We start from the raw sequence: 24,742 nt of genomic DNA on the forward strand, positions 1-24,742 counted from the left end.
ATTACCTAGGGAAAGCAGCAGCTGCATAAATCTAGTTGATGCTACATTTGCTTTGATATTAACTACTCTTGTGATTCAATCATGCTTTTAAAAATAAACCATTTCTGTACAAGGAAAGGTGCCAAGGGTGTTAATTCTCAGTCGCAAAATAAAGGAAATGTCATAAATTTCTCATCATGTCTCCTCACGTGTAATATTCTGTCCAATGACAATGAAGCAGATCTGCTCCAATGTCAGAAGATGTCCTTGTTTCCTTTGTGATAGAGTTTTCTTCCTAGTAGCTGATGCAGTGCTGTGTTTTGGCTTCAGTCTGACAGCAATGTTGATAAAAACACCAGTGTTTTAGCTTTTGCTAAGTAGCACTTACCTTGATCAAGAACTTCTCCGTCTCTCATTCTCTGCCAGTGAGGAGGGACATAAGAAGCTGTGAGGGAGCTGAGATAGGACACCTGACATAAACTAGCCAAAGAGGTATTCCCATACCACAGCACATCATGCCCAGTATATAAGTATATAGGGTTGGAACTAGATGAACTTGAGGTCCTTTCCAACCATAACTATTCTATGATTCTATAAACTGGAGCTGGCCAGGAGCCACCAATCGCTGCTTGGAGATAAGCTGGGTATCAGTCAGCAGGTGCAAGGAACTGCATTGTGCATCACTTGTCTGTCTTGGATTTTATTCCTCACATTTTTTTATTTTTTTTTAATCTCCTTTTTCATTATTGTCATTATATTTTTCCTTTATTTCAATTATTAAACTGTTCTTATGCCAGCCCACAAGCTTTATCTTTTCCAAATTCTCCCATCCCATGGACGGGCAGGGAAGGGAGGCAGGGAGTGTGCTAGTGGCTGCATGGTATTTAGTTGCCACTCACCTGAGGTTAAAGGATGACAGGAGACCACGCTCTCAGTCCAGTCAGCAGAAGTTTGCTCTTCACTGCTTCAAGGCGTTTGCCTCTGGATGGGAGAGGGCCGGTAAGACAGAGAAACTGAATTATAGCTTTTAGGAATACTATTTACATAGTCATTACATCAGCTGTTTCACACCCAATGATCACACTTAGGTGGACAGGCTTATCCACCACAGTGGCACAGTCTAGTCCACCAAGTAATAAACAGCACCCTTACCCAGCAGAAATTACGAGGCAAGAGGACCTACAACATGTAATTATCTATTTGGGTCTCAGTTGAAGAAGTTACCTAAAATGTGTTTGGACTTGGCAACCCTATGCAGGAGTTCCCCCACCCCAAAAACCTCTGGAAGTCTTTACAGATCATCTTGAAGCTCAAAATAAAGCCTTAGGTTAAGGATTAGAAGTGTCTGCAGCATTTTCTAAATGTTCTTACTTCAAACTACAGGCCTGTCCTTTACCAATCCCCAAACTGTGATTGAAATTTCAAACTTGAACTTTCATTTACTGAAAAAAGTTAGATGAAATTAGTGGAGCAGATGTCCTTTTCCCTCAAGAATAATAAGCCATTCAAACCATGGGCAAAATACTAGTATACAATTAGGAAACTTTTATGAATGTATATATGTATGCATACATTACATTGATTTGGACTCCTGTGGGGAAATAATTTTCTCAAAGTAATCTCTTCTAATAATAATTTTAACTAGTTAATTACATAAGAAAACCCTACGAAATATTCAACTTTGCAGTACAGGTGAAATAACATACTTTACAAACTAGCCACATCCATCCTTTTTCATCTGGAAACAATACATTAAAATGTTTATCTTTTCTATGTCTTTTTTTTTTTTTACTTTAGTAAAAAAGTCCCATTCTAAAAGCCTGCAAGCCTGTTGGAGAAAGCCAATTCCATAAGAAAACACAGTAACCATAAGCATAATCACCCCCTCCCCCAAAATTTCCTGCCTACAGCCCTGTTAATTCTCCAGTCAATGACTTAAAAAACACATCAGTGAACAGACAGAACACACGGATACTTACTAGAATTATTACTTTTATTTTTATTCACTAGAGCAACACTGAGGAAAGAATTTTTACATACAGATCTTTTAATCAACTTTACAAGCAAATATCCAATATACAGTATTTACTCTGGCCTGGGTTAAAAAATGAAACAAATGAAGCAGATAGTAAAGGTACCCCTTGTTTAAGCTAGTACTGAATTTAAGAGATCACTGACACTGGAATTATAGTGTTTTTATTGTGGTGCTTTTACAGTTAAGTAGGCAGTGAGTAGCTTTACCACAACAGTGACTAAATTTCCTTGATAGCATAGTTGCGAGACGACTATACTGAGACCTACCACCAGGATCATGTATTAAATCAACTCTGCTCAGAAAAAGCACTGTAACGAGATAAGAAATAGCTATAGAAGCCCAATTCAAGAACAGATTCCATTTGTATGGCAAGAAAATGTCTCTATTAGGAGTATTATGTGCTGTGCAAAACCAGAAGTACTTTCCCCAACATGCAACCTACCCAAGTATGACACTTCAGAATGTGCATATGGATATGACATGCAAAGTAAATCACGCACATGGTTTTCAGTTTTTTAGCATCATCACAACAAATCAGCATTTAGTTCAAGGATGAAATGAGTTTTACTGACCTATGATGCAGTCTAGTTGCTATGTTTAGTCTCACTGCCGTGAGATGTAAAGTTGAGGAATCCACTCTTTTTGCAACTATGTGAAAAAAGTATCAGTGCTATTTGGTATTCTCAGGGCATTTGTGATTATTTTGAGAAGGTCCAGGAGATAATATTGCACTTCTTTCCTCAAGTAAAAACGTATGCTGGGAATATTATTCTCTAAGGGTTATGCTAGTCCTAGGAAACTTTTGCCATTGGCCTTGATTCGCAGTAGGAAGTGCTAGCTTCAGGGAAGGGGAAGGTAATAATCCAGCTGCATCATCAGTATGAAAATTCCACAGTAAAACTAAGTCATTGCACAACAAAAAACTCAGTATAGTATATGAGTATTTTTAAACATGCTACAGTGCTTATGGATTCTGTGAAAATGTTGTGAAGATACCTTGGAAACAGCAACACTAGACAGCAGGAGGCATCTAGATTATTTTAGGCACAACTCCAAGCAATTAAGCTCATTTAAAGTGCAGTTCTGGTTCGCCTTTTTTATGTGTGTTTATTAATTTGTTAAAATGCGTAGTTGCCTCTGTACACACATACCGAACAGTAGTTTAATACTTTTGTGAATATTGCACAAAAGACTGAGAAATCCAACAACAAAATAATGCAATAAACCAGTTTTAGAAACCTAAAAAAAACCCTAAAGACATCAAATAATTTAATTTATGCATTTAAGATAATCTGCACCAGTACTGATTATGTATCTGCACCTTCCATTAAAGTAGATACATTACCCAAAAATACTTGCTTAATCCCATTTGACAAGCTCTACACAGAGCCCTCTTACCCGTCTCCTCCCAACCCCTGTCCTTCAGTGAAGTGAAACTTCAATTTTTCTCTCTCAGCTGCCCATCTATTGACAGGCTTTGCTCATACTCTGGACTTACTATACATGCAACAGAGCCTTCCCTGGTAAAGTCTGAAGAGCCAACTACGTAGCTGTCTTTAGAGGGATGCAAACTCGGCAGCTGAATATAAATACAATTCAGGCTAGCATCAAATCCTGCTGTCTCCAGCTCAATGTCTCACTAATCTGTCAGAACAAAATGGCGAAATGCTATTAAAAAAAATATATATATATTCCTAACACAGAAACAAACAAACAGACAAAACCCCAACAGAATAAATATATGTTTGCTTTTCTGGAAAAAAATAATTACAAGCTACCTTCTTTTTTTTTATGAAAACACTGCTCATCTCTTTGCTTCATTCCTTAATTTTCAGTAAAGGTGCAGACAGATAGATATCTATACTTTTAAATGTAAACATAACATTTTAACATCATTAATTCAGGCTGCTGCTACTTCTAGAACAAGAAGCAAAAGAACTCATGGTGAAACATCTGTCAATACCATTAAGTAAAAATAATCTTTTTACCAAAAATCATACAAAACTAAAATCAGCTTCTCTTCAAGGAAAGTAAACATGAAAAATCCCACCTTCCGTAGAAATCTATATGGACCAGAAAATGAACCAGGAGTCTGATCATTCCCTCAAGTAATTTTGATCTCCCAAGAAACACAGCTGCCGAAACTAAAGCAGCTATAAGTCAGTTTTATTTTCTTATTTAAATACTTACAGCAAAAGCCATCTAATTCAATACTTTTCAAGGAAGGATTTTTTCCTGGAGAATAATTGTTACAGCAAGCTTGAATTGCAGTTATTTTGATCCTGTATCAACTGCAACAATGTTACCCTGATTACTTCTTGGTTGCATTGTCTTCGCACCAGTTAGCAGAAAGTCCTGCAGGTCTCTTATTTCAGATTGATATAATCAGTTTTGAAATAGACCTTCCTCCATACCAGTTTTCTCCCCAAGCTTTTAATTTTTCCATTTAATTGTTAGATAAAACAATTTACAGTGTGACCAATCCAAAAACTTTCTTGGGTATTAATTACGTACTGAGAAATTCAGGTGAGAATTGTATTTTTTTCCTTCCCCCCTCTAACTAAGGTATCCACCAGGATACCCCTAATTAAAGGGTTTATATTACAGAAGTTGATAATTGAATTTATTTATGAAGTGTCTATGCCTATTCAATTTAATCCTTTCAAAGAAAATACTGCTATCTCTCAACATCACATAGCCAAAGCCTAGAAAAAAATATGTTTCTTTTACTGACATGATATGCTGTCCAAGAAGCTATTTTGAGCTAAGTTACTGCTAGAGCCTACTACCACTGATTTTAAAACCAATCCAATAACAGGAAAAAAAAAAAGGGGGGGGGGGTGGAGGGACAACACAAACAAAAAAAAACCCAACCAAGCAAATTAGTAATATTCCAGAGGAAAGAAGACAGAATTGCAGATGGGACATAACATTAAATGTCTGGAAAGCTTGACTGGATATGCACATATGTAACTCACAGCACAAATGTCATGGTCCCACAGTTGCACCACGATGGGCGTGTATTTCCAGATCACTTTCAGAAATTATATTTCTCCTAGAGAACAGGTTGGTGTGGGGTTTTTTTTTGTTGTTGTTGTGTTTTTTTATTTTTATTTCCCCCAAAAGTTCTCATGCACTTCTTTAGAAATTAAAAAAAAAAAAAAAAAAAAAAACAAAAAAAAACCCACCAAAAAAACCCTCAAACAAACAAAAAAAACCCAAACCCAAAATACACATCTCTGACAAACTCTTAGGAGTACCAGCTCTGGACTAGAACATAATAGGATTGCTCAAAGCAAACAAGTGGGGTTAATATTTTTATAAATAGTTGCTTTTTCATACAAGTTTTATTCTGTAAAATAGTTTCAAATTCTTACACATATGGCAAAGTTAGTGCAAAATTCAAGTCAGGTACTTCAGAGTCATTCAATGTTAAACAGAAATCAATAAATACAAGTAATACAATTGAAGTTAAAAAATACTAATTAAAATGCATGTTGTGCAACCTTGACACAGGTGTTATGGACCCCTTATTCCCAGAGGCTCCCTACTTACCAATTTGTAAGAGCCTATTTTGGAAGGTTTTGCACAAGTATCCTTAGAACTGCTTTTCAAAAATCTACCCAGTAATGTGTCTATTCAACAGACTAAAAACATACCACAGTATTTTACTAAATGATGACGTTTAAGAGAGAAGATTCACTTCACCTTGTGAAATCTGCTTATTGTCTGTGAACAGTGAAAACAGGATAAATAAAGAACAGAGCAACTTCAGATTACAGCAAAACAAAACAACACAACCCACCCAACCCATCAGATTAAATAACATTAAATATGTCAGTCTTAAGATAAATACAAGGATTTTTGCATAGGCCTCTGGAATACAGAGTCAGAATTATGGCCAATAAAACATCTGCTAGCAAGTCTAATTTTCCACTGCTCTAACCTAGTGAGTACTCAGAACCAAGAAGTTAAAACAAACAGTAATTTCATTGTCTCATAACTCAAATAAACAGAGGTAAGAAATTATTTCTGCCATCCTGAAATACATAGTGCAGCATTCTGGTATTCATGGCCACCACAGACTTCAGTATTTGCTTCATTCCTAAGAACACTGGGAAATAACAATCTTTAATACAGACCTGCAATATAGAGAAGCTGCACAGGTCATAACATGAGCTTCTGAACATATCAGGATGAGTAAGCAAACATTAAAGATGCTACTTTTAATATGCACTCAGGATTTGCAGGCTGTGGATAAAGCAGCCTCAAAGGCAGTCATAACATAGTAGTTTAATGTATGGCATCATTCAATGAGATGTAGGTATGTTCTCAGTGTGTCTTTGGTTTAGGGAGACGGGAATGCCGATTAGAGGACAAACTATCCCCAGAATGCAAACCGGTATTCTGTGTTTGAATGTTTTCCTTTCTCTGTACCGGTGGCTTTGGGATGTTAGTCTTCAAACAGGTGTTCTGAGGCTCTGTGGATACTGGTGTGGATTTCTGACTGCTCACTTGCTTAGATTTGACAAAGGACGTACTTGGTGGGCGAAGTTTAGACACTTTCTGACTCTGTTTACCCTTTAGGTTATCCTGACCAGATGTTGCCTGTAGCTGAGCTGAACTACTTAATGGTAGAAGCTCACGTTCCTTGGAAGCAGCGGAATGGTTTGCAGATCGTGCGAGAACGGCCATTGTAGGAGGCACTAAAGCATTTGGGGGCTTTGCGATTCTTAAAGTCTTTGGCCGAGAAGCCTGGTTTGTGAATGAGGGTTGACCTTCCAGAGCTAATTCAGTCTGTACCTCTTGAGCATCAGCTCGTGTGGAGGTCTGAAAACAGGAACGAGACAGTAATGTACCTTCTTTATTACTAGCCACCTGTCCAAGGTCTTCAGTGTTTTTGTTTTTCAGGTTTTCCAAATATGATGCATTCTCATCTTTCATGCTTAACTGTACGCTCACTAAAGAGTTTACATTATTGAGGCTATTTGTGAGAGAGACATCTGCAGCATTTTGATTCTGATGATTACTATTTTCATGCAGACCATGTTTAGGATATTCACTGTGGGCCTCGATATGTGGCATTTTTATTAGTTTTCCCTGGGCGAGGTCTGTGGAACTGGGAAGGCTGCTGGAAGGCTGTAGTACTTGAGGCTGTTAAAGAGAAAATAATACAAAAATATATTAGGCAAAGAAAACATCAGATAATATTTTGAATCCAACGTGCGCTGACTGGATGCTTGATAAAGGCTGTATATCTGATTTATTAAAATCAAAACTTTGACTTGGGCAAAACGTGATGGTTCATGGGATGTGTACAAATGTGACTTGTAACTTCAATGGAATAAATTGTAGCAGCACCAAAATACACGACAACATGAAGACAAAAAAGAAACCAATTAGCTTTAAAAAAGAAACATGTAAAAGGCATGGTTGATGATTTCACCTAAATCTGCAGGACAGCTTAAGAATGGCACACAAGTACTGATCAATTCTGACTCAAGTGCTTAATAAACAAATGCAATGGCTATTACACTGTATCCATCTTGTAATTCTCTTCACTGCTTACCCAAGTTACTATCCAAAACCTTTTATCAGTGTTCTGTACCGTACAAGCAAGAAAGGAGTTTAATGGACCACATGAATTTATAGTGCATCTTCTTTGCGTTACTCAAGGCAGAAAAATTGATACAGTTATGTTGTAATTAGGCTACTGACTAGACTTAGGCAAGTGTGTCATTTTTGAATGGATTTCAAATAGGCTGATAAAGAAACCACTTTCAGCAAAGCAGTAAAACAGAGTGCACATGAAGCTAGAGATCATACACTACAGCACTGACAGCCAAGGGATAAAGATAACTTAATGAAGACTTGACATTTTATGTGAAGATAAAATCTAATCAGACATGGATCAGACAAGAGAATTGCCAGTACCTCTTACAGGTCATTTCTATTTTCTCTTTACTCTTACCTGTAAAAAGACTGTAAACATTAATGTGTGTGCTAACTTCACAAACACATACTAGAGCTGCAACTTGCATACAGGTCTTGGAGGAAATAGAAAAAAAACTCTGCGATTCCCCAAACCTACTAAAAATCCAAACCTCAAAACCCCAAACCTACTAAAACTCAAACCATATCTTTAGCAAGTTTCAAGTTTGGATGAATTTCTCATTTTCTATATAGAAGAGGGAAACCAAATTACTACAAGCCAGTTTTATCCCTAAACTACTTGAATTCTTACCAGCTGGTTTACTGTATGTACATAGGCTTATATCTGTTTACTAGTGAAATATAGTCAATAAAAAAAAAAAAGCAGCTATGTTTCTCTTTAAGAGATTTGACTAAAAATGACATTTCAGCCACTCTTTTGAATTATTCACAACTTCTAAATGAGAAAGCCAATTCTTTGGCTGGTCCTTTTAGCTCTTAAGATCAGCAGGAAGAATGTAATGATAGCTGTGCATGCCAGAGTCCTGTTACATTTCTAGCACAACAGCACGTCTAGGGATTCTTTAAGCTTTTCATCTTTTCCTTGGCAGGATTACTTCTGAAAAGCGAATCCTCAAAATCCTTCATAAAGAAAAAAATTTAATGGTAATGAAAGAAATATCAACATTTTCAAGCTAATTTTGATTTATTAGCAGTTTTCCCCTTAGTATATACCAGTTCTACCTCTTAGCACAGGTAACATCTAAGCTGGACCACTAACATCAGCAAGTGCTGATGTTAGACAGGTTAAGTGCAAGAGCAGTCAGAATATGACAGTTCTGGAAACAGGGAAGAAAAGGAAAAATAAAATAAAGCCCTCAAAATTGGTGTCAAATGAGTATCAGAACACCACTTTTAATGTGACTAAAAATAGCTTAACTTTGTGATTTCCTTACACCACCTTGCTACAAACCGAGCAACCCTAGGTGAAGATATTGCTGAACACAATAATTCAATATACATATACTTAGAGTTACAGCTTAAAAGACCCCTAAATTCTCCTGGTATTTTGGTCATTTCTCAGTGTTTGTGTAGGGGTTACAGAAGTCCTGATCCTTCCAGCTTAGGAGATAACACAGGGAGGTTAGCCAAAATGACCTCGCCTTCAAAAACAAAATTGTTAAAAATGAATGCAGAAACCAAAGCAACATACGCTTGATTCCCACAAAAATACTCAATGAAAATCTTCTAATCAAACTTGAAGTTTAAAATTAGTACATTTATAGCAAACGGCATTGTATCAAATCCTAATATGTAAAAATAATTATCAGAAAACTTTCCCCCTCACCTATAAAAGGTTTCTAAATGCTAGTCTTCAAACAATGCATATAATTATCTGAGCGTTACAAATCCTAACTTTATATCAAATAATCCTAGTTAAGCTAATCAGCAAAATGAAAAATTTCTAAAGGTACAGCAGATACTAGATTTGTATGGAAAACTGAGTTAGACAGAAATCCAACTGAAATACAGCAAAGCAGTAAGTTTTTGATAATGCTATTTTAAGTTCTTCTGACAAAAAACGAGGTAACATTTCAGCCTTTCAATGTGCACGACTTTGCATTTTTACATATAAAAATAGCCAAATACATATTTTCCTTGTTATTCTTCATAACCTAAAAGGGTCTAAGCAGCTTAATATCCAGGAATTTAGCAACTCAAAGGCAGGGAACAGCTACTTGCTCAGAATTATGAGGACACTAATGTCCTGGTATCATTTTTACTAAGTTGTTTTACATAGTGTACTGTTTTCTAATTTTGTAGTTCTGTTTAGTCAAAGCCTGTCCAATTATCACGACTGCAGATTTTAATCTCTTCAAATTGTTACATGTGTTAACATTCAAGATGGCACTGAAAGCTGAAAACCACCACATCCTAAATATGCAAAAGTTCACAAGGTATCCGATACGAAAACCGTATTAACTCCATCCACAGCTTACATGTTTGCCTTATATACATGTTTTTCATGGACTAATACTTGGTGAATTCCATTACAAGAAGGAAGAAGGATTGAAAGATGAAGCATTCCACCTTCTAGGCACAGTCCTTTATTTCATGGAAGTCGTTAAAGTTTATAATTTGAATTTCTCTGAGTATGCTTTTGATAATATTTTGGGATTGGATAGACCATGACTCCTTGTAGACTGCCATGCTAACCAGACTTCTATTTTTGTCCCATAAAGAAAGCATTCAGGTGGACAAACACCTGCATCTCTGCGGGATGCTCTTAGATTGTCAAGTTGGATTGTAAAACATTTCAGGCATAACATAACTGAAGAAAATTAGTTCTTCCATAATTGAAAGTACATTAGACAAAAACTTTGTGCACATGCTCCTTTTTGAATAACAAAGCAACAGACATTTCTGTACTAGCAAGAGTGCCAAACACTTGCATGTACTGATGCACCAGTCAAAATTACTAAATTATAGTCCCTACCACATTTACTTCAGAGAAATAAGAAAGTAAATCTCTCAAACTGAACTGGATATCACATTATCCAGATAAAAATGACAACATATCCACAGAGAGGATTACCATTATCACACAGTTATTGAACCACTGAGACTGTGTTAGCTTTGTGTTGGAAAACTGAGACAAGTATGCTATATTGAAAGAAGTTAAATCAATGTGGTCATGACAGTGATATTTATTGCAATATCACTACTTTTAAGATTCCCTTCAGTTTTGCTTTGGTTATTCTGTATGTCTAACATCAATCCCCAGCTTGATTCCCTATATAATACCTCTTTAGAGTAAAATAAAGAATTTTTTTCCCTGCAGTATTATGAGGAAAGAGGGAAGTGAAGCAATGAGAAACCTAGAACCGCATGCACATCTCCAATAGACATGCATCATGCATAGGGCAAAATAAAACACCCCAATGAAAATGCGTGAGGAGGAGATGGGAAGAAATTTGAAGTTGTACTGTACCACGCTTTATCACAGAAGTAATGGACTAACTTCTCAACTCCTTGCCAATAGCATAATGGGAAAGCAGAGACAAGAAAAAAACAAGGACAATGATGTCAGAGGACCAAGACAAAACAAATGAGCAGTTGCCATGACAGAACCGCAACTTTTCACCATTTAAATTGTAATTACCATGTTCCCCATTGGTTTTTAATCCACCTTCCAGAAACAAAGGTAGCAATAGTGTTTAAATAATGAAGTACAGACTATATTTATAGCAAGACTGCACAGAAGAAGCTTTGATCTTATAACTTCAAGTCTTTTAACATAGTTAATCTCTTATGTTTAAAATACTGTTTAGACCTGTAACTAAAATTCATGTGTATAACTGTATACATCAAAACTATTTGCATTCACACACATACATGTTAGATATCTAAAATTAATAACATCATCATAAGATACACTGCATGACAGATTCTGACCACGCTTCCCATACTGTTCAGTAGCCCATCTTCCTAACGACTCAGAGCGTTGAAGAGACTCCAATATAACAAGATTTCCTTTTGGAAGGGAGATGTAGCAGATGAGGTGAAGGGAAGGGACACAAGCCCTACTACATAGGTTTTTCCTTTTCTGATCAGTTCTGACATCCCCTACCTCACTGCACTGGCACAGGATAGGTTGTTATTTCACAGGCATTCATTGAAGGCACAGCCTTGCTAAATGGGAGAAAGAAAGGCTAAATGGGAAAACTCTTATTTTCTACCTCTGACAAACATCATGATTTCCCACCTTAAATCTGTAGCATTTGCCAATACCTTAATTTTGGATTATTTTTTTTCTTCCTTTTAGCTAGCTATATTATACCAATATTTTAACATTGTAAAATAGAATTCCACAGTATAGACCGTAACTTCAAGTAGTGATACAATACAAGCATATTTTTTTTTCTTTTAAATCGCCATTCACCAGAGCACGAGGGTACTAAAAAAAACTGGTAATATGACATAGCATTATTTTTGACCTGCATAATCTGTACAGAAATCCCAACTTAAAGAAAAATACTGTCTTTCTCAAGGAAAAAATACTGAAAGAAATACATAACTACAAGGCAGGCATTTCATCCATAGATACAGATATAGGAGCAAACCCCCAACAAATATAACCAACAAGTAAAAGTTTTGTTTGCAAATATAGCTTTAGTTAGGTATAAAAGACATTTCTCTTTCAGGCCAATCTGCAACTACCCAACATGGGAGAAGGGAGCTTTTCTTAAAAGAAATTTCTTCATATAGCTGAACACCGATTTCTCAGAGCAAAAATAATTAAAGGACAGTAACTCCAGGACATTTTAAATAATTTGTCACTCTTTTAACCCAAGTCATAGAACTTCCAAGATAGTATTCTGAAAGTGCTTTGGTTCTGCTAACACAAGTACTTTGTACACCCTACGTGGAACCTGAATTAGTTAATAGAGGTTTGGAAACATTTCACACTGCTAAGCAAGGTACCTTAAAAAAAAAAAACAACCAAACAAAAAAAAAAAAGCAACCATGAGAAAGCAAAGCCTGGACCTGCTTTACAGTCAATGTGCATACAAGCAGCTTTCTTGCTGGTAATCAAAAGCTATGTGTCACCTGACAGAATTGCTTACATACAAAAAGACAAAATGTTTTTTCATGAAGTGCACAGTAAGCACAGATATAAACAACTGCAATGCTTGAGTAACAAAAGTTTTCATCAGTGTTTCTGTGTGGAGAAGCACTTGGGGCTAGGGGCCTAAGAAGAGCATTTTAATATCCTTGTATTACTACAAGATTTCATGCTTGGTTCATTAACAATATGTATTCTAAATGCTGTGTTTCTAGAGCTGCACCATTAAAGCTCCAGAATACAAATGCAAGCTTTAAACTGTACAGAAGAAAATTTGCTTTATCATCAAATTGTATCCTATAACCAGGAGAAAAATAAAGGAAGTTGAATTCAAGACACATATAGGAATTATAGGAATAAAAACCACACACAATTTTGTTCATAAAATGACAAGAAGCAACGTACTATTATGAAATACAAAATGCAGAATTGTTTCCAAGGCTGTTGAAACAACATGAAGTCAATAAAAGTGGAAATACTAAAAAAGTGATTCTTAGTAAAAGTGCAAAACATACATCCAATTCTGAAGTGTGTTAACAAAGCACAGTGATAAATTCATAGGCAACTTAAACAGTAGGTATGCTAACACTGTAGCTGGTGCTAATAGAAAATAATTGTAAGTGTATGATAGTATTGTAGTATTACAGAGCAGGGATATATTACCTGGTCTGTACAGCAGTAATTAATTAATATTTAGTTGTTTATATATGGCAACATGAACAGTTTACAGATATATACCCTCGAAATCTACAGTATTTGTAAGTGATCTATGTATCCATCAGCTTTCAACAAAGGGAAGAAACCTGCAGTATTCACAAGAGCAGCTGGTATCTTAGGTTCAGGATCCAGAAGGTAAAAAAACAAAACAAAAACACAAAACCAAAAACAAACAAAAAAAAACCCACCAAAAAAACCCTTAAATTTCAAGACCTCCAGACAGAAAACACAGCCAAACAAAAGCTGAGACTACTTCATGTTCCCATCACCTTTGTTAAACTCCTGCAAAAGAACACCAAAGCTGACTTTAAGGCTGTTTTCCTATCCTCAGTGGCAATACTCATCTCAGTTCTTGTCTTAAAACCCCACATCTGGCATTCCATATAGCTCAAAAACCAGCAGACCTAAAACTACTTAACCAAGGGAAGAGGTAATGTGAAAGAAGGATGCTAGTGATAATTCCAGTAATATTCTACTTTATGGGACTCTTCACACAGCAATAAATAATTGATTTTGCAAGAGTATCAGTAAAAATGTCCAAAAAACCTCCTAATTTATATTTTATTTTTATTTTCTGTATCTTTTGATCAAACCTAACACTTAAAGAAAAAGGCTAGGAATGCTCAGTTATAGGAGATATTTATTTTACTAAGCAACAGGCTAACTAGCCTAGGTTAATTACTCAAGGGCTAGTTTTCATTTACTTCATTTTGTTTACTAGTAATTAATCAAATGTAATGTGTAAGACGTATACTAAAAAATCCAACCTCCTTTAAGTAATGTAAGTTCATCACAGAGCCCTCGAAAAAGAAGCTGCTTCCAACATTGGAGGAATGACTGGTGGGGGCTCAAAGAATTGGTAAGAGATTAGGAAAGTTTTCTTCAGTACAGCAGTTGATGTGAATGATCTAACACCCAGGGGGCACGCATCTAGCAGCTGTGACACCATCCTCCCATTCTGACTCTTGGATCAACAAATCCCAAACCCGTGACATTCATATGCTCCTCAGGTCTAAAACCGGTCTTTTAAAACTCAGACTTTCTGCTGACAGGACAGCAAAACAGCCAGGCTGCGCTACTGCTGGCCTCTACCCAAAAGCAGAAGACAAGATGACCTTACAGGTTCTTTGTTCATTAACATACAGCACACAGATTCCCACATTAAACATTGCAGAAAACAAAGCACATCTCTCCATTGCATAGAGAAAAGCCTTTGAGACAGGCTGTGCATTCCTGATGAGTTGCTTAAATGAACATTGTCACAGAAATACCAAGAGAGTATTTGAAACAATATACAAAATACAAGGTTGGGTTGTTTTGGGTTTTTTGCCTTGAAGTGAATTAGGATTTTAGCCATCTGAAATATATATAAGCTTGGTATTCCAAGGTGCAGCTTACTCTTCAGATCTCCAATGAAACTGGAAATCTTACTTTGTTTCCATAATTTTACCTTTTCCTTTATTTCTTGTCCAAATACACTCTTGGTCTTTGCTAGGCAGTCAAAGAAACTGTAATTCTCAAATTACAGTACATTTTAAAAATATAACTTTAGCTTTACAAACTAGTTATATTTCTTCAAACAATTATTTATAATGCAATACTAAAGCACAAAATCAGACTTACCATTTCTCTATGTCTATGTAAGCATACAATTTTTAAATCAGCAATTGTCTTTTGTATTGCAGATCCAAGCCAAGAGAACAAATGCATTTTATATCAGCCCACATTGTAGCTAGCACATAAGGAATTTTAATAAATCATGCAAGTTTTGTAACAGCCACTTCAATGTATTAGAAGCCTTTATACAACAAATACCAAGCAGGCAGGAGGGGAAATTAGTTTCAGGGAAGCCATTCTGAAAATTTAAGGAAACTTCTCATGAGAGGCAATGAAAACACTTTCTCACCAATATTTTTATGTATGTTCACTACATTTATGTAAATATATCCACATGTGCACATGTGCAGACTTATGAGCAAACAGAACACATACACAAATAGGATAGCATAATACAGCCACTTAAAATTAAGGGAAAATGCAGCAAGCAAGACTTATGGTAAGACAAGACTGGAAACAAGGGCCTATTCGGGTTTGCCTGAAGAACTACTGATGTAAGTCAGCATTTAATTACTGTTATAAAGACATAAGTTGTAGATGTTTATACACTGGTTGAAGGAAGCATTTTGGTTAGCCACAGACTATTGTGTATGCCTGTAAATCTGCCTGAGAAAGGAGGATACTACAAGATGAACAGTGCGTGCAAAAGGGGAAGCTTCTACTGGAACACGGTGAGGGAGATGAGTGAGAGGTACAGACTCACTCTGTCTGCGGTGCGGTGGAACAGTCCGAGGGATGCCCTGGAATGAGCCCTGCCAGGGAGAGAAGGAGGGAGCAGAATACCCACCCTGTGCAGAAAGAGAGAGGGGGAGAAGTATAATAAAAAAAGAGAACAGGATAAAACAAGACACCAAAAAGCCACACCATTCTTTTTCTTTTTCCCCCAGAAAGGTATCATTATATTTCCCAGTTGTTCTACTTCATTAAAGCAAATGCTACATGCTACTGAAGATCAGAAGAAAAAAAAAAAAAAAAAAAAGGCTTTATGATGTCCTAAACTAGTCAGAAATCTTACAGAATACCTCCATTTTTGTTCAACAGATATGCACCCATTTCTGTTAAAGATGTTTTCAAGGGACAAGTATAGAAGCTGAGCTTTTAGTTGTAAAAAACACATACTAAAAATTTTATTTTTACAGCTTTCAAAATGCCTCACCAAATACTCAGTTGCTTAATACTAACATACTGGCAAACCACACAGTTATAGTTTAGAATAGCTTCTAATGCACAGAAGTATTTTCTAGCAAGTCCTCGTGCTTTAGAGTCCACTCATATTTTGTTAGTATTATTGAATGTGAAAGAGGAGGGGTGACATAAAAACATGTAAATGCTTTCCTTGCATTTTGCTCTTGGAGCTTGGGCCTTCCATTACAGGATCAGAGAACTGTCACATCAATGTCATGCAGGGTCTGCCTGTCAGATGCTTAAGAGCACCACTAAAGTGACACATTGCAGCAGCTGCAATCTCAAGCCAAGACAAAGTTATTTTATGCAGTCTTCCATGTTCTCCATACCCTTACCTTTAAAAGAAACCTATCCAAGCTGCAACTGCTCTCTTAAATCACAATCTTGATTTCCTATTTAAGGAAGACAGGTTTAAGTCTTTATAACCCCTTCACTGTTTAATAGCTGAAAACTTCTGCTTTTATGAACATTGGTGATAAGAATAACTGCCATTGCCTCCTAGCTACCAGTAACAAGCAGATATCAGCACCAACCAGTTATAGCTACTCTTTCAGACAGCAGGCATAAGATATGTGAAGGAACACCTGTATCAAAGAAAACAGGAACAAAGTTTGCCCCTCCTCGCCAGTTTCTCTGCAGGCATATCTGCAGCAGATCATACTGCCAGAGCTGGACAAACAATGAAAGAATTTTACTTCCACACTTCTTTTAAAGGAATGTTAAGCACCATATTATTTCTATTAAGAGATATTCTGCATTTATTTATCCTAGGAGAATTTTAAACACTGATGTTCCAGTTATCCTAATCTAGTTAGATTTTATTCACTACTACTCCAAGTGTCAGCACTGCTAAAATGTAACTTAAAATAATACATGCATTTAAGCAAGTCTTGGAATTTGCTAGCCAGCGTATTTTTAAACTATAACAAGAAATTAAAAAAATAATAAATCTGACAAGGCTTCTTTATTCTTCTCCATAAGCAGACACAAAACAATCACTGGAGTAAAATCCAAAATGAAACCAGTTCTTTAATCCAATTATCTCTAAACAGAGATAGATATTGATTACCTAGCATGTTCTTACAGTCCTCCATCAGTAGCCATTAATGCCAACAAAATTTTTAGACCGCTGCCTGAAAGAACAGCAGTACTAGCTTCAGTCAAGCTATATTACAAAATGATATAATATGTTCCATCAGCTGAGTAGGTGTTAAATACAGTAATATTCCTGGGAACAAGTTTAATCAATCAACGATTGATGAGACATGAACAAAAGCTTTGTATTTTCACAGTGCTGTACAAACAAACACATCATTTTTCAGGCCTGTTCACATTCCCTCCTAAATAACATCAGGAACAACAGCAAATTCTTTCCATTCTCTAAACATAACTGAATCTTCAGAGAGTAAAAAGCACATTATCATCATAGGTCTCATCTTGTAGAGACTTCAGTTGGCAACGAGCTCTTTACAGAGTTCTTGGAAAATTTTAATGTATTAAGGAAAGACGGGAAAATTTTACATCCTCTCCCTTCCTCTCTCTAAAAGAGAGATTAAGACAAGTACAAGCCAGCTGCACTACAGAGCAGATATGATACTATTGTCAAAGCACAGAAATATTTAGATGTCTTGATATATTCCAGTAATTTTTAAGCACCCATACTGGCACTTCAAAGGCCCACACTAAGTACAGTCTTCTCAACAGTTCTTCATGATATGTAATCATTACTCTGACTAGAGAATTAAACGAAGAAAGTGCAAGTAGCCTCCTTTAGTGTTTTGTCGGCTAGACTGAAATGCTCTCCAGACACAGTTCAGTACCCTTCTCCTGATTGCTGAAGAATATTCCATAGTCTCAGACTAACAACTAGATCTTTCTCTGGCACCTGTCTTGAGAGTTCACACTGCTCCACATAGGCATATGTCAAATAAATATCAGATGTCTTAGTTGTAAAAAAAGTAATAATAAAAGCTAAAAATCATAACAAGTACTCTTTAATTGTGTATCAATTAAGGTAATTAAAATCAACATCAACTGAACCAAATCACCACCACAAAATACAGCACTGGGAATTTACCAAGACGGTTGTTATGATTTACACTGATTTCACAAATGATAAAGATTTTACTGATCCCACAGATACAGCACATTAAGAGGTAAATATCTGCAAATAAGCCTGGCTTTTGAGAAGATGACTTATAATAGCATTTTACAGGAGTCCAGGAAATTTACCAAGCTTTCTCCTTTAAAAAACTCACATCAACCCCTTTCATTAGTCAACTATGAACTGAGGTTCCCAAGAAATCCAAAGAAGAGGAAAAAAGAAACACACACTAATAAGCACACCTCTTCAGATTATGGTAGATATTCAAAATACACAGAAAACGTGGCAGTTTCCTCCTAAATATAAGGAAGAAAAACCTGAATGACAATTTATTTTATGCTTATCAAGGAGTCTATAAAACTCATAAGCAAGTTCTGTTAGAATTGAAAGATGAGAATGTGACTTACCTCGGTTTCCATAATAAACATCCCCAAAAAATTTGATGGGACTCTTCTGGGTTCTGGAGCCTAATCTGATGCAAGTTTTTCCAACTGCACTTTAGCATAAGATAGCAGTCAGAACAGATCCTCCCCCCAGCTGTTATGTGTATCCAGCCACTAAACTGAAATCCCATCTCATTTCCCAAATGCTGGAATTGTAAAATAGCAAAAACATCCCAAAGAAGAAGTGATTCAAAATTTTAACAATCAGGCAAAATGGGAGACTTGGGAGTGGAAAAATAAGAGGAGCTTAAATAATGCAGCCTACAAACCAGAACAAAATGATAAATGTTCTTCACAGATCCTGATGAACTGTAGAAACGCTGCTATACATATCACAAAGTTCTGAAGCTTGAGGGTGATAGTTTTTTTCGGGGGGGGGGGGGGGGGGGGAGGTGGGGGGGTGGGTGTTGTTTTATATTAATGGCTACTATGAAGATATTAAGGCCAGACTTCACTACTGCTATGAAGAAGCCTCAACCTTAGAATAAGCAACCACATGAACAAAAGCAATTGCTTCTGACTGAAAAGGACAAGATTTCTAAGCTATTGGTGCACAGTAATTTGCTCTTTTCCTAACATCCTAACCAGCTACTGCTTCACAAGTCTCTTCTGTTGCAGGAACAAAAACAGAAAAGATCCATTTTTTTTCATACATCTGGAACCTCTGAGCACTTGCAAGAGCTGATTTTTGCTGCATCTCATATCCAGTTGTCTTATACAACCTTAAAGCTTCACATCATGAACAAACCTAGAATGATATATTTAAGTATCAATGCAAACCAAAAGTTTTTGCAAGCAGTCTCCTCTTGCTAAATCTAACACCCAGAAAGGGATTATGAATGAGCAGTTCTGATATGCAACAGTCTTTTTTGAAAGTATTCGGGGAAAAAAAAAAAAGAAAATAAACCCAAACCAAAACAGGTCTTATGTGTGGGTTTATACTTAACCAACATGAATTGCCTGCAAAAGGCTTAAAAGACCTCTCTTCTGTGTATGTGCCTACATGCTATGCTCAGTCACTGTAACAGTGCAAGAAACAGATGCACATGGCTACCTAGTCCAGCTGTGGTTCTGTCTCACAAAGAATGTACATTATAATGGATCAGCAAGAAAACAGCAGAATACTAGACAATGTGAGAAACCTACTCTAAATGTCAACATAAACACTAATACAGTGACTAGGCTTCAAAACCTGGAAGTTTAAATTAATATTTGCAGGGTCAAAGCATACAGGACTTTCAATGCTAAGGTGGAAGGAGATACTAAAACCAAAATGACAACAGTACACAAAGATTGCCAAAGTATTACCAAAAATTCATCAAAACAACCACCATAAAAGGCTTTGGAATGACAAACTGGAACAATAGCTAAGTGGAAGGCAAAGAATATCTGAGTGCTGAAGTATGAAGAAGTGCAGCAAAGAATATACACGCTTCCATGTGAACTGAGGTTTTTTGTTGTCATTTTAGCACAGAAAAGAATGAACAGTTAGGAAGCAAAGCTTATTCTCATCACTGTGTATTGGTCAAGTACAAAGTAAAAAAAAAAAAAAAAATCAGTTTTTCCTGTACACTACACTATTGTTACAGGGCGTAAGAGAGCACCCATGAACTAGGAGGAGTTCCATTTTGCTAAGGAACTGGACCTCAATTCAATGTAAGTTATTTTGAATACCTTCTTCCTGGCTTTGGTATTGTTTTCTTTCTTCCATGATAGTTAAGTGATAGACATCAATTTACTGGAAGTGAATTCCACATAAGAGATCCTTTTGTAAGAAATTCTTCTAGAAACATCATAGTCTACCCTGTTAGTAAATACTTGTCAAGCTTTTATCCTGAGGATGGCTAACTAAAGATAATGCTTCTCTCTTTAATTGTCTATACAAACAGTTGGAAATGATGTAAACTTTGAGTATACTGTGAGGACACTACCTCCAAAAACACCATGTAACAGATACAGCAACTAGGCAACATGTAGTTACCTATTAGTTACCATTTATTCTCAACCACTAAGTTTTATCACATAAGTATTCAGTTTCAAGGATTAACCTAAAATTACATAGCTTCTATTTATGTACATATTTATCTTTAAATAGGAAAAAAGCCCACAACCTTGAAAGTATTTTCAAGAACTAGTCTCTAAAGAGAATCATTACAGACAAGTTTATAATCACATCAGGATGTGCAATATTCTAGAAATATCTAGTAATAAAGAAAGAAACAGATAAGAAGATGACTTTTTAAAGAATACATATAATGATTTCACTTGTCCACTTACTGGGAGAACCACGAAGTGATCAGAAATATTAGCTATTTCAAATGGACTGTAGAATTGCACTAAACTGCAACTCATATGGTCTTAAAGTCCTAACTGCAATCCCTTAGTAGCTGATTTACTAGTTTATTCTAGTATCTATTCTTTATGAAACACTACATATTAACAAGTTTGTTAAGCACATTTCTGGAAGCATTTAAAGTATTTCTTGAAACAGTAACTTATCAAGGCTTCAGAAATCAACACGTAGTTATCAGCTCTGCTAGAATTTGGTAACCATCACAATCTTGGAAGGTAGAAAACCAAACTAAATTAGCTTCCTAATATTCACCATAATTTAAAGTGACTGACAGTGCAACAATTATAAGAAAATATGAAATAGTTATATATTCATCAACTTTGATAACTATTGCCAAGCTTAAGGAAGCAAAAAGCTTATAAAAGCTTCAAAGGAGCTATTCTCTCATTGCCAAGACTTCAATTACAATTTGGCTTTACAAAACTGTAGTCTGTATAAAAACATCATGATTTCATATACATTATTTCATGATTTCATATACATGATTTCATATACATTAACTACATTTCATGATTCATACTACATTTAGGACCAATAAACCTAACTTCTCCCAGCCTGTGCTCTTAAGTCCATTATATTAAGCCAACCAGAAATGTTAATAAAGTGTAACTAATTTTATGAAGATAGTTTGAGTGTCTCCTGCTGTTTCCACGCATTGCACTCATGGCTCAAGAAAATAGAGCCAATTGTCTCTTCCTTCTGTTGCAAGCAACATTCTATATCATTGGCTTATAGATCAACAACGATTTCATGCCAAGGTTTTTTCTATATTTCTCCTTCTCTTAAGCCATGCAAGGAAGCATACAAATACACAAATGCGTATTAGCAGAGAAACTGTAAAACCAGAAAGTTGAGGTCAAGAACTGAAACTTAACTACAACAGCAAGACCACTGTCCTACTTTAAGAAATCCCACATCAAGGAGCTCATATCAATTTGTATTTGCTTACAGAAACCCTAAAAATTACAAATATACAAATAAGACATTTAATAAAACCAATCCCACACATTCTCCCCAAAACTTTTCAGGTATCATTTACTTATTTGTAAAAGCTCCTGAAAAAGCTATGTATTTTGAAAATTTTTCAATACTTCATGAATTTTCCTAATTCCTTTAGCAATTTTCAAGTGAAACTTTATATGTAGATAAAAATACCGAGATGTTTATAATGTGCATCTAATGGTCATATGCCTACACACACAGGTATGAGTATCATATACATATGTATGCGTATACAGGTACCCACGTGCATACACACACCAAACCATGAATACAATAGAGGGTTTAAAACAAACAAAAAAAAAAGCTAAAAAATCACCTCTCCCTTAACCTGAACAAAAGTGTCTTTTTAAACAAAACTACTGAATAACATTAAAGAAATATACTGAGCAACCTGACCAAAACGGATAATTGGGCTAAATGACTCCTTTTACCCAAGATTCAACTCACATTCCCCATTTTCTCCCAATATATCTGTCTTATTTAATACTACAGGTTGCTCAAACTAATGCTCTGTACTTTGCAACTAACTTTCAATGGCTACAGATCTGTTTCTGAATTTATGTGGAAAACAGGATAGGAAAAAAAAAAGGGGGGAACATGGAAACAACAATAGCCACTAACCTAGTAGTAATATCCGCAAGAAAAAACTTCCAATTAATATCACATATATGAAGTTAAAGCTTGGGAAAAAGAAACAACAGAAGAGCTCCAAAGCTCCAAAGCAACAGGAAAACAGAAACAAACAGGATAAGCAAAGACATTACACATACATTCTGAAACAGAGGTGTCAAAGGAAACTAAAAGCTACTTAAGGTTATGATTTTTTTATATTGGGCTCTTACCAGGCAGAAGACTGTTGGAAAGCATGGTGTCAATAGGATAATGTTGGTTGCTAGCAAGTGGTGAACATACAGAATGGTGGTATTTATTTTAACACTACATATTTAAAAGAGTAATTTCAAAAGGATAGCAGGGGAAATTTATTTGTACTACAACCTTATATCAAGTAACTCAAGGCAGGGTAAAAACAAATAAACAAATATCTAACCCATTTTAAGCCTTTTTTAAAGAAATCTCTTAGAATTCTCTAGCTAGAGCAGTAGCTTCAAGATCCAAATACTATTTGCTGGTAACTGACAAAATGCTTCTTTATCATTCAAAGCTAATTCCTTATTATTATTTAATACCAAATATGTTGTCCCTCCACCATCTTAAGTATTTTAGTAGTGTTCCATGAAGATACATGAAGCAAACGTGATCCACGCAACAAAATATGGGAATGAAGATGTCCTTTGTCAAAGTGATTTTCAACCAATTATTCTTTGAATGGTTCCAGTTATTCAAATAAACGATAAAAATAAAAATAAAAAAATTAAAAATGTGAAAAGATTAACCATTCTTTTTACATTTATGGACAGAAACTTAGAATACATTGTTGCTTTTCCTCAGTAAATGTGAGAATGTCAACAATGAAACTTTAATTATAAAAAAAAAACAAACAACCAAATACACATACCTATGACTTCAAAATGAGGACATAGGAAAATATGTTACGTAGGATTAGATATACAGCTTGGACTGACTGTAACTTACATAGTGCAATGGGAGACTATTTTAAGAGAAGACTTCTTATTTTAAAAGGAATATTTGTAATAAATGATGAAATAAAAGGGTTGCAAAAGAATGCAGGAGATGAAGAGCAGGAAGGATACCACTCTCACAGACAGCACAGAATCTCTTAAGCAAAGCCAACCTGTGTGACAGCAAAAGTAGTAGAACTGGGGAAATGAAATGCAGAAAATCGTACCCAGGAAGAAACAGCACGTTTTACTCACAGAACTCCTCCTCCAGGAGGTTTGCGTAAATTTATCAGCATACGTGCATGTTGCCCCTGCAGGTTTTTGACTGTCTTTCTGGCAGTTAGACCTAGTAGCCTTAATCACCCCCAAAAAGAAAAAAAAAAAAAAAAGAATTTGTTAGAAAATAAATTTCTTAGAAAAGCACATTCAAGGCCCAGTATTCAAATATCTTGTACTGTGCTGAACTGTCAAGTAATACAAGTAAACTGTAGAAACTAGTACTTACAGTGCTGTACAACAGCTTCTTTTCCAAAAGTATATTTAGAAATTACCTAAAATGAATGTTTATTTTTAGAAAGTGTTTTTGATTCAATTAAATTTCTCAGGCACCACATTGTTAAAGTTGCCTTTCAATAATTACATGCTAGAACATGTAGAATCAGTCTGCTAGCTGAACCTTCACAGACCGATGAGTGAGGTGATTCTAAAAAGAACCCAAGTCTACCTTTGTTATAATGCAAACATACAGAAAAAAATAAGACATCTAGCCTTCTAAAATCCTTCACAAGAATTACCTATTGAAGTTAAACTCTGCAGTGCACACTTGGAATTTCGTTAAACAGTTAGCATTATACTTACAAGTTGATGCTCTAATTGGTTGATTGTTTCATCCTTTTTCTTCAGTTCATCTTTAAGCTGCCTGATCTCATTCAGCAGATCATCCATCTGCAATAGAACAGTGGAGTTTCTATAAGGGCTAGACAATCTAAATCTACACCTCTACAGGACATACTACATCAGATGTTCACGGAGGACTGGCAGTAACATTAGCATGGGCTTTCCTTTTCCTATTCATGTGGCGAGATGGGCTGTACGCATATAACCTGAAGAATGATGAAACTTGACTAGAAGTCTCTGTAAGAGATTGAGTTGAGCTGACCCACTAGATT

General features: G+C 35.8%; 1 protein-coding gene across 6 annotated transcripts in view; it reads right to left on the minus strand.

The window, feature by feature from the left end:
* Positions 1-1,951: 1,951 nt before the first annotated feature.
* The window catches only part of CCSER2 (coiled-coil serine rich protein 2), a 69,959-nt gene continuing 47,168 nt past the window's right edge, over positions 1,952-24,742 (minus strand). For 4 of the 6 annotated variants that reach the window (XM_065670837.1, XM_065670834.1, XM_065670836.1 and 1 more), the window contains exons 8-10: positions 24,432-24,518; positions 23,829-23,927; positions 1,952-7,168 (exon numbers count right to left, since the gene is read on the minus strand). In XM_065670837.1, the coding sequence (XP_065526909.1) occupies positions 6,347-7,168; positions 23,829-23,927; positions 24,432-24,518 (1,008 nt within the window). In that variant the 3' untranslated portion in view covers positions 1,952-6,346. Of the gene's footprint in view, positions 7,169-15,609; positions 15,695-23,828; positions 23,928-24,431; positions 24,519-24,742 lie in introns of all 6 variants that reach the window. The other 2 variants (XM_065670839.1, XM_065670838.1) reach the window with 1 other exon arrangement.

The sequence above is a fragment of the Lathamus discolor genome, chromosome 3 (assembly GCF_037157495.1).
Source record: "Lathamus discolor isolate bLatDis1 chromosome 3, bLatDis1.hap1, whole genome shotgun sequence".
In the NCBI taxonomy this organism is placed as follows: Eukaryota; Metazoa; Chordata; class Aves; order Psittaciformes; family Psittacidae; genus Lathamus; species Lathamus discolor.